At 39.8% G+C, this 20,408-nt stretch overlaps 1 protein-coding gene across 3 annotated transcripts in view; it reads right to left on the bottom strand.

The window, feature by feature from the left end:
* LOC124622447 (UHRF1-binding protein 1-like) overlaps positions 1–20,408 on the bottom strand; it is a 442,870-nt gene that overhangs the window by 229,724 nt on the left and 192,738 nt on the right. For all 3 annotated transcript variants that reach the window (XM_047148146.1, XM_047148147.1, XM_047148148.1), the window contains exons 9-10: positions 15,356–15,540; positions 7,659–7,899 (exon numbers count right to left, since the gene is read on the bottom strand). In XM_047148146.1, the coding sequence (XP_047004102.1) occupies positions 7,659–7,899; positions 15,356–15,540 (426 nt within the window). The remainder of the gene's footprint in view (positions 1–7,658; positions 7,900–15,355; positions 15,541–20,408) is intronic.

The raw sequence follows: 20,408 nt of genomic DNA, 5'->3' as shown, positions 1-20,408 counted from the left end.
CTTTGTCCAAAGTTTGTCCCACTGTTGCAACCTGGCCTAGGAAGAGCAACAGATTTTTAGGCTCACATAATGCTTACAATTTCTATGCTGCTTCTTTTCATTCAAATCCATCCAATACCAATGCCTCATTATGCGACCTTAAAGAAGAACTAGATTGCTTCAAGCAACACCAGCAAACCAGAAAGCAAGGCTTGTATCCTGAGCCTAGAGCCAGGAACTAATTGTTCAGCTTTCTGGAGGGCAATAGTTTTCCAAGATAGATCTGTCCAACACTTATTTTTAACTCCCATTAGATTAAGAATTGAAAAAAAATCTTTTGTCATCTATGCCCCTTTTGGACTGTATAAGATTTTAAAAAAGATATTAAAAAAGCAATACAATGCACAGATTACCTACACGATGTGTCTTCCCAAGGCATTGACTGATCCATGAGATTTTGGAGGAGTAGCCGCAGAAACACACAATCTATTAAGGCTATTGTCACATAAATAGGAGGCACACTGTAGCAATGTCTATGCATTTATCACACAAAGTGCTGGATTCCATGCATGGATCAACTGTATACTGCCTGTATGAAAACTTCTGAGAGTAATTTTATTCCTGGCATATAAGTGATATCAGCACAGTAAATAAGATGGCAGCTTGTACAAACAACTATAAGCAATAGATATGCATTCAACCATTCATCTGTGAGAAGGCAATGTTTTGTAGTGGACATGCAGCCATAGTGTATCAACATTGTCACGTCACAAATCTGCTTTCCCTACTTTGCTTAGAACTAGTTCTCCATTCCCGCTCTTGATATTAATACAAGTGGTTCTCTTTTCTCCAGAGGCCTCTTTAATTTTCCTGTAGGCAGTATCTATCTTACCCCTACAACCCTAGTGATATAGGCATCTACAGCCTTACATTTGTCCTGTAGCCATCCCTGCTTAGCAATTATGCACTTCCTGTCGACCTCATTTTTGAGGTGTTTGTATTCCTTTTTGCCTGCTTCATTTACTGCATTTTTATATTTTCTCATTTCATCAATTCATTTCAATATCTCTTCTGCTACCCAAGGATTTCTGCTAGCCCTCGTCTTTTTACCTTCTTGATCCACTGCTGCCTTTACTATTTCATCTCTCAAAGCTACCCATTCTTCTTCTACTGTATTTCTTTCCCCCATTCCTGTCAATCGCTCCCTAATGCTCTCCCTGAAACTCTCTACAATCTCTGGTTCTGTCAGTTTATCCAGGTCCCATCTCCTTAAATTCGCACCTTTTTGCAGTTTCTTGAGTTTTAATCTACAGTTCATAACCAATATATTGTGGCCAGAGTCCACATCTACCCGGTTCCTAAATCTCTGTCTTACCATTATATAATCTATCTGAAACCTTCCAGTGTCTCCAGGCCTCTTCTACATATACAGCCTTCTTTCAGGATTCTTGAAGCAAATGTTAGCTACAGTTATGACCTGTGCAAAATTCTACCAGGGAATTCTTTCATTCCTTACACCTATTGCATATTCACCAACTACTTTTCCTTCTCTTCCTTTTCCTACTATCAAATTCCAGCCTCCCATAACTTTTAAATTTTTGTATCCCTTCACTATCTGAATAATTTCTTTTATCTCATCATACATTTCTTCAATCTCTTTGTCATCTGCAGAGCTAGTTGGCATATAAACTTGTGCTACTGTGGTAGGTGTGGGCCTCATGTCTATCCTGGCCACAATAATGCTTTTACTATGCTGTTCATAGTAGCTTACCCGTGCTCCTATTTTTTATTCATTATTAAACCTACTCCTGCATTACCCCTATTTGATTTTGTATTTATAACCCTGTATTCACTTGACCAGAAATCTTGGTCCTCCTGCCACCAAACTTCATTAATTCCTACTACATCCAACTTTAACCTATCCATTTTCCTTTTTAAATTTTCTAACCTACCTGCCCAATTAAGGGAGTTCACATTCCACACTCCGATCCATAGAGAACCAGCTTTCTCTCCCCAGATTTGCAATTATTCTTGAGTAAATCTATATTTATTCTCAATTCCCTCAAGCAACCAAAATCTCATACATGAGAGGCACAAACTTTCAATGGTGTAAAGCCTGTAATTAAAAACTGAGCTAAAATCAGCACCTTGATATCAATCAGCACTGCCCTTCCTTTTAGCAAGCAGTGCCTCTGCACATGCAAGAAGTGCAGTCTTACAATAAAAATTTCCATGTGTTTCCAAAGGCCTTTGGAATTTGCACCAATAACATTATCAACAACACCAGAAAAATATACCTATATCACAAAGTAAGCCATAGCAACCACTTTTCATGTATCGGAATGTAAGATGTTTTTATACAGCAACAAATTTCAGCTAATTACTGATCATAATTTTTTAGTTTCCCTTTATGGCCTGAAATCCTAACTGCCCAACAGGACTGAACATGGCTCCAGCACTAAGATTTACATCTGTCAGTTTTTTCAATATTCCATTACTACCACCAACTGCAGCTACATTCAAACCGAGATACATCATCTACATGGCCTCCTGGAACTTGGTCTAGAGTTTGAATATATAATATAGATAGATCCAAAATATTCTACCCAAGTTGTGTCATGTGAAAGATGTGGGGAATAAGCAAGGTTTTGGGACCAAATGGTTCCTTCCTCTGGTAGAAGGGTTGAAGGGAATGGAAGAGGGATGAAGATAAAGGACTAGTGAGATTTAGGAAATGAGAAGACTTACCGAAAAGCTGCACAAAACACAGTGTTAGGAGGGACTTACTGGATGGATGAGAAGGAAACACTAAGTGCTGGTGGCTGCAACCGATGAGATTTCAAAACTTGAGAACTTAAAGGTGGAAGATAGTGCTTGGAATAGTTACTGAAAAGAAATGATGAGATCACAGAAATTAATGTAAATTTAGACCAGCTAAATGGTGAGAACCAAGCATATGTACAGACAATTTCACTTTTGAAGTTTTCAGAAACTGATGTCAAGTCGGACAATTCAGATGGCATGTGTCGTCGAAAAGGCACCAAGGTCATTGCTCAGCTCATGTTGTACGGTATGCTATGCAATAGAACATTGTGTGTTGCCAGTATACACTCCCTATGCCCATTCAGCCTAACTGATAACTTGGTGGTAGTCAGAGCAATGTAGAAGGCTAACAGTGTTTGCATTACAACTGATATACAACATGTGACATTTCCCTTTGATAGGTTGGGAACCCTATGGTAGAGAAACAGGTGCACAACATGTGTAGGGTCTGACCAATATATTGCAGAGATTAGGGGGTGAGAGGAGATGGAAAGTTGTTCTAGGAGGAATGGGCAATATATCAGGCAGAAAAGATCTCATTTTCTAGGCATGATTTTAGGAAGTCACAGCCCTGTCGAAATAGCTGATTAATACAGTCAAGACCAGGATAGGAATAAGTGACAAGAGGTTTGAACTCCTAAGTAGTTTTTTGGAGGGATTGGCAGCAGCAGGACTGCATGTGATGACCCAGGAAATCTGCTTTTGAAGTAGGTTAGTGGAATAATTACATACAGTGAAGGCTGAAGTGGGAATGATGGTGTAATCCTGCAAAGAATCTACATCTGAACAAATATGTTTTCCTTAATTGCCAAGGCTGTAGGAGGGGGAACTTTTGACATGAAAGGATAGAAAATGTCAAAATGTCAGTACTGTTATTTGTTTGTAGGTTTAATGTGAGCAAAAGTGTGTAGTTTGTCCTCAGTGAATATGAGGTCAACATCAAGGAAACTGACATAGACCATGTGAAATATAATCAGCAGAATCTATTTGGAGATTCCAAAAATTTCAATGCCTCAGCCTTGTCATGTGTTCATATGGCAAAGATGTCATCAATGTATCTAAACCAAAGCAGGGGGAGATATATAAACATATCAGGGGTAAGGCCATGGATAACAGGATGGCTCCTTCCTAAGTCAACCTTTTCATTGGTCTCTTGGAGGGGACTTCCCTAGGATCCATAAACCTTAAGTTCTTAATTTGATTTAGGAACACTGATGACATCTTTGCATATGGAAGCATGGTGAAGCTGATCTGTTGAAATTTTTGCAATCTCTAAATACATTCTCCCAACCAGATTGTTCCAGATCTCATACCACTTTCCTTGATGCTGACGTTATCCTTACCAAGCATCAACTATAAATTTCTGTTTACATTAAATCTATAAACTGTTGGTAGTACTAGTACTGCTGAGCCCCCCAAAAAACAACTTAGGAGTGCACTTCGTGTCATACAGTACTATTCTGGTCTTGAATGTATTAATCAGCTACTTTGACAGGGCTGTGATTTCCTAAATCATGCCCAGAAAATGAGGTCCATTCTGCCTGATATACTGCCCAACCACTATAATAAGTTTTCATCCCCCCCCCCCTACCCTACCCTACCCTACCCTCCTACCCTACCCTACCCTACCCTACCCTACCCTACCCCCCCCCCCCCCCCCACACACACATATATCTTTGCAGTATCCAGGTCAGATCCAATGCTCTGTGTGCACCCATTTCCTCACCTTGTGGTCTGCGACCGTCCCCACTGTAAGGCTCACTCGACACATCCTCCTATCAGCAACTTCATCATTCCTGTAACTGGTAAAACATATAGTATGTTGTGTATGAGCTGTTACAAAATCACTCTTTGACCTGCTACATTTGTATGACTATCATCAAGTCTCAGTTAGGACAAATGGGTACAGGGAGTGTACAGTGGCAAAAAGTCCATTGTAGAGCCAGCCCTACAACATGACAGTTGTGACTTCGACATCTGTTTCACGAAACGTGTCACCTGGATTTCCTCTTCTGCCACCAGTTTTCAGACTTTCAGAACCGAGAACTGGCTTACATGTCTTCAGTTCTTACCACTCACATGACCTAAATTTACATTAATTCCTGTGATCTCAGCATTTCTGTTCAGTTAATTACTTCTTTTCTTCAATTCCCACTCTCTCACAATGTTTTTTCAGTGATCCTTGTCTTGCTTATACACCATCTTCCGGCTGTAGATTCTCAAATTTTCAAATCTTGTCTAGTGCATGAACCAATTGTCAGCCATTCCTTCTCATCCCATCCATTAAGTCTACTCTGTCTGGGTTCTGAGAGGCTTTTTCCATCCCACTTCCTAAAACTCAATAGCCCTTTTCCTTTATCCCTCTTGCTTTCCTTTCAAGAGTTCTGTCGTGAGGAGGCGCCACAGGCTCTGAAAGCTTGCATATTCCCACATCTTTTATATGTGTTTTCTTCTGCCACTACTTGTTGAGCAGATTTTTTATCTGCCTATATTATATTTTCAAACGCTGATCATTACTGTTGATATAGTGGTGTGGTGTTCATAGCCAAGAAAGTGTATGACTGTAAATAGTCTGTCAAATTGCCCAAATCATTCAATAATTTTACATCAAGGCTTGGGACACATCAACAGATACAAGGCATGACCATAATCTAAACAAAGCACTACATTTTACACATGCATGGTCAACCCAGTTTGTGAGTACCGGGCGTGAGTCGTGCTTCGGTAGCTCAGTTGGTAGAGCACTTGCCCGCGAAAGGGAAAGGTCCCGAGTTCGAGTCTCGGTCGGGCACACAGTTTTAATCTGCCAGGAAGTTTCATATCAGGGCACTTTTGATTCTTTGCGCTAGTTTCAGGGGATAAGAATCAAGCAACCTTGCTAGATATAGATATGTAAAGTACATAAGTGATCTGCATAAATGATATAATGTCTAATGGGGCTACTGTGAGTTGCCTAGTGTAAGGTGCGTGGTCTGTGGCAGTGTATTACACAAGCTGGTTCCCGGAACTAACGACAGGTTGGCTACAGACTGTCATTAGCCACTTAAGGCCACTTCAGTGTTTATATATGCCAGAATTTTGAAGAGATCTCAGTGTGCCTTTTATAACGAATTGTGAGAGTGTTTGTGCAGCATTCAATGTGCTATTTGGACTTTGTCTGTATCTGCTGCTACTGGACTCATGCCTGGATCTGGACTTTGGCAGGTTCTTTTCTGATGAGTTGTCTGATATACTCTCTGATAAATTAAACCATGTCCCAGTTTATGATGTCAGATTATTTCACATATTTGTATAAATATTACTGTGGAAATAAATGTTGAGTACTGTCTAGAAATCATTGTCTTTTATTGTTGTTACTGACAACCCTCTAGAATGTTTGATACCTTCATATTTTTTTGTTCAGTGCTGTTTATCTTCTAAGTATGTCTTGTCACGGGTTATGTTTCACGTTAGATATAGCTGCTCTCAAAATACTTACTGACTCAAACCATTTGAAATAAAGGTGGCACTAACATATCTGTGATATTGTACTTTTGTGGGAGGAAAATTGAGAAGGGATGCTTTATGACCAATGCGGTATTTGGTTTCATAGGAGACTGGTAAAGCTCAATTCCAAATTTAGGAATAACTATCCTATTTGTTGAAGTAGTGTATGAAAGATCAATGTGTAGAAGTTAGGAAAATTACAAACTCTAAAAATAAAATTATCGAGTTGCCTAATAAAGATACTGAAATCCTTAAAAATATAAGTGTTCCCTGAAAGAGGAAAATGAAAATGACGCAGTTGTCTACAAGGAGATAATATTTTTAGAAAATTATTGCAAACTGAGTGGAAACTGGACATTCATTTCCTGCAGGTATTTCTTCTTAAGTGTTGATCCTCCACATAATGAAATGTAGTAGTCAAACAATGGAAAATCCAGGATGGAATGTAACAATATTATGGGAAGGAAAGTTGCTAATCAACATATAGCAGAGATGTTGAATCGCAGATAGGCACAACAACAAGATTTTCACACTTAAAGCTTTCAGCCCATGGCCTTTGTCAACACACACACACACACACACACACACACACACACACACACACACACACACACACGCGCACGTGCGCGCGCATCGGCAACTGCAACTCACACTCACAACTTCAGTCTCAGGCAAGTGTGGTTTCAGTTCAAATGGCTCTGAGCACTATGGGACTTAACTACTGTGGTCATCAGTCCCCTAGAACTTAGAACTACTTAAACCTACCTAACCTAAGGACATCACACACATCAATGCCCGAGGCAGGATTCGAACCAGCGACCGTAGAGGTCACGCGGTTCCAGACTGTAGCGCCTAGATCCACATGGCCACTCTGGCCGGCATGGTTTCAGTTGCCTGAGACTGCAGTCATGTGTGTGAGTTGCATTTGCCTGAGTGTCTGTGTGCATGTGTGTGTCTATTGTTGACAAAGGCCATTGGCCTAAAGCTTTACGTGTGAAAATCTTGTTATGCCACTCTGTGACTCAGTATCTCCACTCTATGGTGAGTAGCACCTTTTCTTCTCATAATACTGAAATGTAATAGTTTCTTTGTAAACCAACACTGATAGATTACAGCACCGCCAACTAATGAAATGAATCTTAACCACCAAATATCTAGCAGCACACATTTCGAGATACTTAAAGTGTAGAAACAAATAAAGAGATCTATTTCATCTGCGCCAATACAGCAACGGAAATTCAGGATGGGAACTGATGGTTGATCATTACTTATTGAAAAGAAGCCTGACTGACCAGTCATATGTATCCACACTTACATTGTATTTACTTTATGCAGTTTCTTGCTGCCCACTGGATATGTGCAAAACTTACCTGCCAAATGCTTCAAGAACTTTTCTGTTACAACATGTTTGTCAGAAGGGATAGCAGGAAAACTGGCACCGTAGAACAATGGTGCAGACTGGAGAACATCCACACATTTAGCCAGATCTGCTCGTGAGCTATGTTCCATACTGCGTATATTTGTAACTGATGCACGTTCCACCTGAATCTGCAGAAGACGTGGCCGGTCTCGCTGATTACGGTACTCGACACCTCCAGTGTCCACAAGAACCTGAGCACATGTAACTCTGTCAGTCAGTTTTAAAATAATAACAGCAGCCTTAGTACAGTCATAAAATAGTTTTAGTCTCAATTTCTCTCATATAATACTAATGTACATAGCACCCTGATGAGAGACTTCCAGTTTCTAGGTTACTGTATAAACTATATTAAAATAACTTTCACAATGGCTTCACGACAGTGCAACAAGTTGCAACATGGAAAAAAGTGATTCCTACTTTTCACTTGATATTACAATTTTATTGATGAAGGAAACTAACTATCAAAAGTACTCAGCTGCAGTTCGATGTAAAAGTTTTTATCAAACCCATGTGATCCAGATCTCAGACTAGACCTCAATCTTTTGTTGGTTTTAATACGAGTCCCTCAATATACGATTCAGTGTGTTTTCTCTGTCAGCTCATTCCAGGTGGAACACTGACAACTTTCCAGGATTACAGAGCAAATAACATTCACATTGCATTCTTTGAGGATATGAACAATAAACAATAAAGCCTAGAAAGAGGCATGGCAGAAAGATGGAGGAGACAGATAAAAACATCAGAAATTACAGTGCAAAATGTAGAAGATCCTCAAGACAAGAAGAACACAAGATATACAGGGTGATTATAATTAAAGTTAAACTTTCAAAACGCTGTAGAAATAAAACCACTGGTCAGAATGACATCAAACTGCAACGGAATATTATTGGAGAAGGGGGAAAACGTATGGCAGAAAAGGGGGGGGGGGGGGGGGGGCGTGTAAATTGATCAACAGATAGTGCTGTATGTGTCAGAATATGTAAATGAAAACACCTGTTCTGCGCACGACCCATTGAAGTTGGTACAAACGCACCGGGTACATGGCTTTTCCTCCTTTTGCGTCTGCATCATTCGGCATGACTGTCTCAATGCAGAATTGTGCTCTGCTTTTAAAGTGTATTACAAGAATGATGACTGTGCACACATTGCTCTGCAGAAGTTCCAAACACTGAAGGGTTTGAAAAAAGGCATTGATCCAATGACTTCCATGGTTCTGGAGGAAATCATTCAGAAATTCAAAATGATGGGTTCTTTTGATGTGCAAACTGGTAGAGGGAGGAAACAAATTGACACGTCGTCAGTGGAAGCAGTGGCCACAGCAATGCAGGAGGAGACGAGTGGTGGTGTGCAAACGTGTAGTGCATGGAGAATAGTGCGAACATTGGACATACCCAGGAGCTTGGTGTGTAAAATGCTATGAAACATCCTTCTTTGCTATCCATTTAAAATTAACCATGTGCACGAGTTGCTTCCTGTTGACCTGCCAGCAACAAAGACCTTTGCTTTAGAATTTCTTGCTGAAATGGAAGTGGACAGTGATTGGCCATGGCAGATTTTGTGTACAGACGAAGCCCACTTACATCTAAGAGCATATAACAGAATTGTCGAATATGGGCAACGGAAAATCCACACGCAAATCAACCAGCACCAATTCACCCTGAAAAGGTCACTATGTGCTGCAAGTTTTTGGCATCACTTATCATAGGGCCATATTTTGTTAAAGAGACAGATGCTTCTGGTTCATGTTACCTGTACTGTCACTGGTAAGCACTATGAATGTCTTTTGTGCAACCACGTCATTCCAGCTCTCCAACAGCATGGATGGGATCATTTTTATGCAAGATGGCACACCTCCGCACATTGTAAATCCAGTTAAGCAGCTACTGAAGCACCATTTTGGAAATGCTAAAATTATCAGCCACCATTGCCCTACAGCCTGGTTGTCCCGATCACCTGATCTTAATGTGTGTGACTTCTGGCTGTGGGGCTATCTGAAAGATGTTGCGTTCAGTGTTCCGATTGCAAACTTAGCTGCACTAAAGGCATGCGTTGCACAACATATTCTGAACATGACACCAGAAACACTTTGATCAGTTGTGGAACATGCTGTTTCTTGATTTCAACTTGTTGCAGAAAATGGTGGACAGCATATTGACATGTTTTGCGCCAGTCATATGGAAATTAATAATCCAATTTGATTCTGACTGATGCCTTTTATGCAGTTTTTGGCCTCAGGACAATTAAAAACCAATGTGATTGCTGGTTTTTATGTGGTTTTTGGCCTCAGGACAATTAAAAACCCATGTGACTTAAGGTTTTTATAAGGTTTTTGGCTTCAGAGCAATTAAAAACCAATGTGATTGATGCTTTTTATGCGGTTTTTTGCCCCAGGACAATTAAAAACTCGTTTTTCTCATCCAATGTGATATGACCTTGCCTTGGTGGATGGGCTTACATAACTAACAGTATAACATCTGTACACCCATGCACAGTGAGTAGAAAAGTATGTTTAACATCAAACGTACACCTTAAGCATTGTTGTACAATTCATTTGTCACTTGTAGTCGACCACTATTAAATTATGATGCTTGCAGCGCCATCTACTGCTACATTTTGTAACTATTTATTTTTCTTCTGCCATATGTTGTCACCCTTGTCTAATACTATTCCGTTGCAATTTGACGTCATTCTGGCCAGTGGTGTTATTTCTACAGCGGTTTGAAAGTTTCACTTCAATTATAATCACCCTGTTAATAAACGTATTCTAATGAAGATTAATTTCCTTACAGCTTTACACTGAGATTAATCCAATAAGCATTGAAAAATGGATGAACAGGCCTCATTTCTTACAATAAACAGTGCATGAAGACTGGACATAAGAGGGCATTCCATCATAACACCTGATGAAGTGCACAAAAATGTGAAATATGGAAAGAAAAGCAAAGATCCAGGTCCACGTAATATAAATATGAAACTGGAAGCAGCTAGTAAATTAAACAAAATTAAGTTTTGCTATATCTAAGTAGCCTATTTTTTAATTATTGAATATGATTATGACTACTAAGGGCCACTTCCATGGCAAGCTAACTTCTACCATTAGAAACACCAAACAAAAGGATATTACTGTATTTCTACTTCTACATCTACATCCTGCAAGCCACATTATAGTATGCGGCTGAAGGTATTTTGTGAATCACTGTTGCTTCTTCCTTTTCTTGTTCCAGCTGTGTACAGTTCATAGGATGAACAATTGCTGCTAAGCCTCTGTGTGGGCTCTAATCTCTAATTTTATCTTTGTGGTTTTTCCCTGAGATATACATAGGAGGAAGCAATATATTTATTGATTATTCTAGGAATGTACACTCTTGAAATTTTAGCAGTAGACCATACTGTGACGCAGAATGCCTCTCTAGCAGCATCTATCACCAGAGCTGACCGAGCATCTCCATGAAACTTTCATGCTTACTAAATGAACTCATAGCAAAATGTGCTGTTCTCCTTTGGATCTTCTCTATTTCCTCTATCTAACTTTCATTTGTGCTGTATTCTTTTGCCTCAGAAAGAGAACAAATCACGCAAAGGGAACAACCATTTACAAAATTCCTTTAGAATGGATTCGTTCTAAGAAGCAAGAGATTTTTGGAGTACAATGTAAAAATAATGTTACGCTATGTTAAGATTTTTTGTAATCCTAGGAACAAAAGGTTCAATGTAAATGTAAATATCTAAGATAGTTAACCAACCAGATAGAAAAGGGTAAAATTCATGACAAATGTTACATGACGAAACTGGTAAAAGAACGCAAGAGTAAAAATTATTCTAACAGCTGGCATTACACAATCATGCAGAAGTCTCACCAGTCACAAGCTGGTACGTGTAAACATTCCAACACCATTTCTGGGCCAGGAAAAACAGCCACCTAGCAACTCTTAAGAGAGACTGCGAGCAACTCAACAAAAGTGGTTAGAACAGTACACACCAAACTGCCTTCGTTACACCCCCAAAATTACACAAGAGACACTAGATAGGACACAACAATGACAAGTGAGAATCTGACTAAGCACTAAAGGCCCTATAAAAAACTCATTATGAAAATGTAGCAGAACTGAAGACCACTGATGACTTGGGAAGAGCTAAATCAATTTGGTTATTACAAATGACGTCACAGACCAGAGTCTCTCCTCGGTGACATAAATACACCTCCCTCACTATCTTTTGGCACTCCATCAGTAGGTTTGATGGTATTCATGTCATTCACACTCAATTCTTTGGTTATGGTATGTTACATCTTGTGTGTGAGACTGTTCTAGTGTTAGTTTTGCACTTGCTGCCCTATGAAACGATCAGCAAGCTGAAGCCACAGCTGATTGAGTCCTGCATCCACTGATAACAGCACAGCAGCCAGCACTGATGGGTAGACCAAAGGTTTACCAACATGACTCTGGTTCAGGGCAGGAGCTGCTCTAAACTCCAGTGTCATACGGGGCAGAAGGCCCACTGTACTGGCAGGCTAGGTTCAGCATTCAGCCTGATTACAAGGAATCCAACATTGTGGTTCACCTATGAGGATGCCATGTGCAGTGATTTGGGAGCGATAAAGAGCTGCCCAAAATGGCGTATGAATCAAAGCACACACATCTTCATTACCAACATCTCCAAAACAAGAACTACTGAAAGGGTGTGCCTACCTCACCAGCGGGCAGCAAAACCACCACGTCAGAGAGCCAACTTCGAATCCAAGCTGATGCACTGCCCTTGGCAGCCATAGGTTCACTACTGAGTTCAGCAGATTCTTCTACGGATTATGCATCTAACAGTCCACGCACAAGAAGCAGCAATGACTTGTATCTTCAGTAACAGATGGAATGGTTTTCAATATTGTTTTAATGCTTCTAATAATGCCACACAGGTCCTAGGTCTGCATCCTGACAAATTAGTAGAGGTCTCCAGCCCAGCAGAGTGAGGCCACTACAAACTGGTGAACAGAAGTTCTCCAGCACAGAATAAGTAAGAGTTGGATGCCCTCCCATGATCCAGCATACCAAGACCAGCATCAGTCACAGAGGTTGAGTCACAGAAAACCCTTTGTCATTAGCTCTCAAAAGTAAATGTGTAAGCTTTGTTATATCCATGTTAGGACTTAAAGACTTTGAGAGAACTGGCGGATTTCCAACAGTTGGCAAGAAAATCTTGTTCCGGCACTCTGAAAAAGCTGCAAGTTAACGGGACATTACGCACTATGTAACAGATCTGTAAAAGCAACATGTACTACTTGTAAAAAATATACAGTCACACAGCAGACAATTGTTCAGAATGTTGTTTGTTAACAATTAGGCATAGGAATTAAATGTAACTGTTTTATTTTTGCAACTGTGGCTACTGAATTATTGCCAGAAATAACAGTAGTGTGGTTCGTGTAAAAGAGGGAAAGGTAAATTGCAGAAACATGGCACAAATACAGGCAGCTAGTACTAACAAGGTGATAGACGTCCTTACAGAGCAAGTTTCTAAATTGTTGGAGGATAATGAATAGCAGAAAACACTTAACAAATAGCTAACGCAACAAGAGCAACCCTTACTGACAAAATAACGGCTTCAATCAGGTTTGTGCGAGATTAAAACAGTTGCTAAGTGCTTCTTCATCATTTATTGATTTTTCAGCTTCAAATCTAATAACTCCCTACTCTGAGGAAACAACTGTGTTTATAGATCACGTATTAGCCATGGCGTCGTTAAGAAGTTGGTCAGATGAAACATACTCATGGATGGCCAAGTTATGTATCATGAGTGAGGTGAAAACCTGTATCTCTTCTCGTATCTCTCATGTGTATGACATAATCTGTTACAAAAAAAATTCATCCATAAAATACTTGAAAATGGCCTAGGGCCGAAATTGTACAATCATACAGGAAATAAAGAGAATGGCTGCTGAAGACTTCAAGAAATAATTCAAAACAATACCACAAAGTGCTTCATAAAGTATCCACATTCAGTGAGTTAGCAGAGTGTTTGCATCAGAGATATAGAAAAACTCAATAGTTCAACACAGAAAGCATCAGAGATATAGAAAACAGAACAGTGCTCCATATTTTAGGGAGAAACTTAATAGTTTAATGCAGAAAGTTAATGGAACACTGGAATAATTTTCTAACAGAATATGCAAGATTAATAAGCAGACTTGTGAGCTGATGCACCAACCAGATGCAGACAGTGCATTGCTCAAAAAAAGCAGGAAATTGAGTGCTGGATGTGTTTCTCAGAGTGATACATCCAAAATTTTTTAATGGGTACAAACGGCAAACCCTGAGGCTTTGGCCACTGCACTTTGTGTTGCTACACATTTACAAGAAGTGGACAGTGCAAGCACACTGAATGGAAGATATTCTGTGGTCAGCAGGGACATTTAAAGGCACAGTGTTGCCAACCACAATGTTATAATTGGCAGCAGTATGAGGATAAGGCTTGGGTTTGTGAATCCAGGAAACAGTGCAAGTACAATACAAAAAAGAAACAATGAAATGCCAACAGGAATGTTTCTTCCATCAGGAAGCATTCCCAGTGAATTGGAGTACTGTAAAAATATGGAATGTTGCTTGATAGCTTGGATAAATAAATACAAGATTTTAACAGATACTAGGGCACATGTATCTGTTGTCAGTCTGGATCTCATGGACAAGAAGACTGAAAACACAGAGATACAAACTGTCAGCACATCAGCATTATGTAGCCAGGTTAGAAACTTAAAGGGTAGTGACTGATCAGTCATGGAGACACTGTTAGTTCAGTACAGAGATTTATTTAATTCATAAGATTCTCTACCAGCCATGCCCATAGCACAGTATCATATTCAGAAATGTAAACAGTGCACCGTAAGCAGCTTACCAAAACATCTCCATCACTACAACACAACACCACTCTAGATTGCACTTCTATTTTTAACACCTAGACCATCATGCAAAGGGGGCTGACAAAATTCCAATTACATCAGCTTTTTCTTGTACCTGTGTTAAAATTAGTTATAACTTGCATTAGATAATCCCAATTTACTACAATTTAATGAATTCACTCATGGAGGGAGATAAAGACCATAGTTGTTCATCTAACAAACAATCTCTGTCTGAACATGCTATTTTACTCTGGTGTAACTAATGTTAATTCCATTTCATTGCAGGAAAAATTATGAAAGCACTTTTGTACTGTAAATAAAGATAATACGGTTTCCTGCACAATAATTTCTGATCTGTACTTGCACAATTAAATAGTTGCTCTTGTATTTATATACAAACCAGAGACAACATAAAAACAATATGTACACAACTACTTGCTTACAGTCAGCATAAAGTATAATGCTATTTTCTAGGAATAGTTTGATTTCATACACGCAAATCATAACACTATTCATCTCTGAAGTAGGGGGTAAAACAGCTGCAAAAATTAGATTCATAAAAGAAAATTATAACAGAAAACATGCATATTACAAACGCATGAAAAAAAAAAGTTGAAATGAAGTGAAGATCATTGTATCAGATTAATAAAAGAAAATGTAACTGTAATGTTGTAAAGTAAAGTAAACAATCCTCCTAAATCCACACCCTAAAAGCTTTTACAAAATTACTAAGAACCAATGTAAAGTAAGCACTCACCAACCTTTATTTTTATAGCTTCTAGTTTCACATCAACATAAAAAAGGTCCGGCACGTTGTCTTGAGCAGCAGCTGCAGTCAATAATGACTGATACAAATTCAGCGCAAATGCATTCGCCCATACACAACTATGTAAATCAAAATTTATCTGCACTGGGTTTAGCTGTGCATAGAATTTTGGTGGAGGTACTGCAAAGAAACAGAAGTAACTGAAGCTTATTCAGTGAGCATGAAACTTTTTATAAGGAAAGTAGCTTTTATTTTTGCGCCCAATAGAACATACTGTGATGTGCCAAATGTGTTTTACAAACGTTAATGACAAAATTTCTGGAAGCATATGTGCCAGGGAGCTGCAGCAACCACAGAAAAAAAAATAATTTATATCCACTACAGGTACAATTATTCTATGTCTTATACAGAAGCTTTCACGAGAAGGCATGTTTCTTGTGTATCATGCAGCTAATGGAAAAGGAAGGAATGGATGGAACACCCTATGAAACTTTACACAGTAGCCATACTGAGAACTTTCCACATAAAACGTAGAATACTGTCAACTTGTGCTATAGATGATAATGAGACAAAGCAAAATTCATCCAATGAAAGAAAGCAAAATAAAATTAAAAGTAAAGGACAGGAAACACACGCCTTATTTGTTCAACTATATTCCTGCAAAAATACCACTAATTTAAACACAATAAATAATTAGCAGTAAAAGAGACATCAATACTACTTTTAAAAATGTCAGTACTGCTTAAAACGTAATGCAGCTTATGAGTATTTTGAGGAGTATTATTTCATCAGCAAATGCAATCACCACATTTCACCAAGTACTTATGCAGAGAAGGAAAAGTAATACTTCCGCTTGGATTCACTACATAACACTTTAGTTTTCTCTGCCTGCAGGAGGATGACTAATCTGTGGCCTCAAGTTTCATATTACGAGGGCCGTTCAGAAAGTAACCTCCGGTTGATTTAAAAAAATACACCAAGTTAAATAAAAATATTTTAATATATACATCTTACACCTACATCTTTGCACTATTTTTCTACATAGTCTCCATAGCGATTGAGGCACTTATCGTATCTCTTCACAAGCTTTGAAATTCATTCTGCATAAAAATCACTCGCTTGTGCCTGGAGCCAGCCTGTGACCGCATCTTTGAGCTCTTCGTCGTCATCAAACCGCTGTGACCCGAGCCATTTCTTCAAATGCATGAAGAGGTGATAATCACTTGGCGCCAGGTCTGGGCTGTAAGGTGGATGGTTGATAACGTCCCACTTGAAGGACTCAAGAAGGGCCGTTGTTCTGCGAGCAGAGTGAGGACGGGCGTTATCGTGCAAAAAAACGATACCGGAAGTCAGCATACCACGGCGTTTGTTCTGTATAGCCCGTCGTAACTTTTTTATTGTTTCACAGTACACGTCTTGATTAATGGTCGTACCACGTTCCATGAATTCAACCAACAACACCCCTTTGGCATCCCAAAACACCGTTCCCATCAGCTTTCTGGCAGAAAAATCTTGCGAGGCTTTTCATGGTTTGGTAGGCGAATTTGAATGTGCCCACATCTTCGATTGTTCTTTTGTCTCAGGGTTCACGTACTTAATCCAGGTTTCGTCACCGGTCACGATTCTGTTTAACAATGGTTCTCCTTCGTCCTCATAACGTGACAGAAAGTCTAATGCAGGGGCCATTCTTTGAGTTTTGTGGTGGTCGGTAAGAATTTTGGGCACCCATCGTGCACAGAACTTACGGTAACCCAATCTTGCTGTCACTATCTCGTACAAGAGAGTCTTAGAAATCTGTGGAAAACCAGTAGACAACTCCGACATTGAGAAACGTCGATTTTCACGAACTTTTGCATCAACTGTCTGAACGAGTTCGTCAGTCACCAATGATGGTCTACCACTCCTCTCTTCATCATGAACGTTTTCTCATCCACTTTTAAATAAACGTACCCACATTCACGGACAACTCCTTCACTCATAACTCTTGGTCCGTACACGGCACAAAGCTCACGATGAATAGCTGCTGCAGAATATCCTTTGGCTGTAAAAAACCTTATGACAGCACGCACTTCACATTTGGCGGGGTTTTCTATTGCAGCACACATTTCAAACTGCCACAAAAACTAAACTAGCGCAGGTACGACGTTCACTCGACCACGGCTTGATGGCGACTGACCTGTTGAGTGCGTGAACGCACAGATGGTGTCACTACTCCCCCCACAACCCGCACTGTGACCAATCGGAGGTTACTTTCTGAACCGCCCTCGTATTAATACACAATATTGTTTCATCCAGCACCATATGCAAAGTAGATAATTGTAAGAGGATATTGAACAACAAGAATGGAAAAATAAGCCTGTTCCACGTGGGGTTAGAATTATAGTTGTTCATATTACTCTGGACCCCCCCATGAACCATGGACCTTGCCGTTGGTGGGGAGGCTTGCGTGCCTCAGCGATACAGATGGCCGTACCGTAGGTGCAACCACAACGGAGGGGTATCTGTTGAGAGGCCAGACAAACATGTGGTTCCTGAAGAGGGGCAGCAGCCTTTTCAGTAGTTGCAAGGGCAACAGTCTGGATGATTGACTGATCTGGCCTTGTAACATTACCCAAAACGGCCTTGCTGTGCTGGTACTGCGAACGGCTGAAAGCAAGGGGAAACTACAGCCGTAATTTTTCCCGAGGACATGCAGCTTTACTGTATGATTAAATGATGATGGCGTCCTCTTGGGTAAAATATTCCGGAGGTAAAATAGTCCCCCATTCGGATCTCCGGGCGGGGACTACTCAAGAGGACGTCGCTATCAGGAGAAAGAAAACTGGCATTCTACGGATCGGAGCGTGGAATGTCAGATCCCTTAATCGGGCAGGTAGGTTAGAAAATTTAAAAAGGGAAATGGATAGGTTAAAGTTAGATATAGTGGGAATTAGTGAAGTTCGGTGGCAGGAGGAACAAGACTTTTGGTCAGGTGATTACAGGGTTATAAATACAAAATCAAATAGGGGTAATGCAGGAGTAGGTTTAATAATGAATAAAAAAATAGGAGTGCGGGTAAGCTACTACAAACAGCATAGTGAACGCATTATTGTGGCCAAGATAGATACGAAGCCCACACCTACTACAGTAGTACAAGTTTATATGCCAACTAGCTCTGCAGATGACGAAGAAATTGAAGAAATGTATGATGAAATAAAAGAAATTATTCAGATTGTGAAGGGAGACGAAAATTTAATAGTCATGGGTGACTGGAATTCGTCAGTAGGAAAAGGGAGAGAAGGAAATATAGTAGGTGAATATGGATTGGGGGGAAGAAATGAAAGAGGAAGCCGCCTTGTAGAATTTTGCACAGAGCATAACTTAATCATAGCTAACACTTGGTTCAAGAATCATGAAAGAAGGTTGTATACCTGGAAGAATCCTGGAGATACTAAAAGGTATCAGATAGATTACATAATGGTAAGACAGAGATTTAGGAACCAGGTTTTAAATTGTAAGACATTTCCAGGGGCAGATGTGGATTCTGACCACAATCTAGTGGTTATGAACTGCAGATTGAAACTGAAGAAACTGCAAAAAGGCGGGAATTTAAGGAGATGGGACCTGGCTAAACTGAAAGAACCAGAGGTTGTAGAGAGTTTCAGGGAGAGCATAAGGGAACAATTGACAGGAATGGGGGAAAGAAATACAGTAGAAGAAGAATGGGTAGCTCTGAGGAATGAAGTAGTGAAGGCAGCAGAGGATCAAGTAGGTGAAAAGACGAGGGCTAATAGAAATCCTTGGGTAACAGAAGAAATATTGAATTTAATTGATGAAAGGAGAAAATATAAAAATGCAGTAAATGAAGCAGGCAAAAAGGAATACAAACGTCTCAAAAATGAGATTGACAGGAAGTGCAAAATGGCTAAGCAGGGATGGCTAGAGTACAAATGTAAGGATGTAGAGGCTTGTCTCACTAGGGGTAAGATAGATACTGCCTACAGGAAAATTAAAGAGACCTTTGGAGAGAAGAGAACCACTTGTATGAATATCAAGAGCTCAGATGGCAACCCAGTTCTAAGCAAAGAAGGGAAGGCAGAAAGGTGAAAGGAGTATATAGAGGGTTTATACAAGGGCGATGTACTTGAGGACAATATTATGGAAATGGAAGAGGATGTAGATGAAGATGAAATGGGAGATGCAATACTGCGTGAAGAGTTTGACAGAGCACTGAAAGACCTGAGTCGAAACAAGGCCCCCAGAGTAGACAACATTCCATTAGAACTACTGATGGCCTTGGGAGAGCCAGTCATGACAAAACTCTACCATCTGGTGCGCAAGATGTATGAGACAGGCGAAATACCCTCACACTTCAAGAAGAATATAATAATTCCAATCCCAAAGAAAGCAGGTGTTGACAGATGTGAAAATTACCGAACTATCAGTTTAATAAGTCACAGCTGCAAAATACTAACACGAATTCTTTACAGACGAATGGAAAAACTGGTAGAAGCGGACCTCGGGGAGGATCAGTTTGGATTCCGTAGAAATGTTGGAACACGTGAGGCAATACTAACCTTACGACTTATCTTAGAAGAAAGATTAAGAAAAGGCAAACCTACGTTTCTAGCATTTGTAGACTTAGAGAAAGCTTTTGACAACGTTAACTGGAATACTCTCTTTCAAATTCTGAAGGTGGCAGGGGTAAAATACAGGGACCGAAAGGCTATTTACAATTTGTACAGAAACCAGATGGCAGTTAGAAGAGTCGAGGGGCATGAAAGGGAAGCAGTGGTTGGGAAAGGAGTGAGACAGGGTTGTAGCCTCTCCCCGATGTTATTCAATCTGTATATTGAGCAAGTAGTAAAGGAAACAAAAGAAAAATTCGGAGTAGGTATTAAAATTCATGGAGAAGAAGTAAAAACTTTGAGGTTTGCCGATGACATTGTAATTCTGTCAGAGACAGCAAAGGACTTGGAAGAGCAGTTGAACGGAATGGACAGTGTCTTGAAAGGAGGATATAAGATGAACATCAACAAAAGCAAAACGAGCATAATGGAATGTAGTCA

This window comes from Schistocerca americana, chromosome 7 (genome assembly GCF_021461395.2).
Source record: "Schistocerca americana isolate TAMUIC-IGC-003095 chromosome 7, iqSchAmer2.1, whole genome shotgun sequence".
NCBI classification, from domain to species: domain Eukaryota; kingdom Metazoa; phylum Arthropoda; class Insecta; order Orthoptera; family Acrididae; genus Schistocerca; species Schistocerca americana.
Note: the sequence above shows the minus strand (reverse complement) of the source record. Positions and strands in the feature narration are given on the sequence as shown.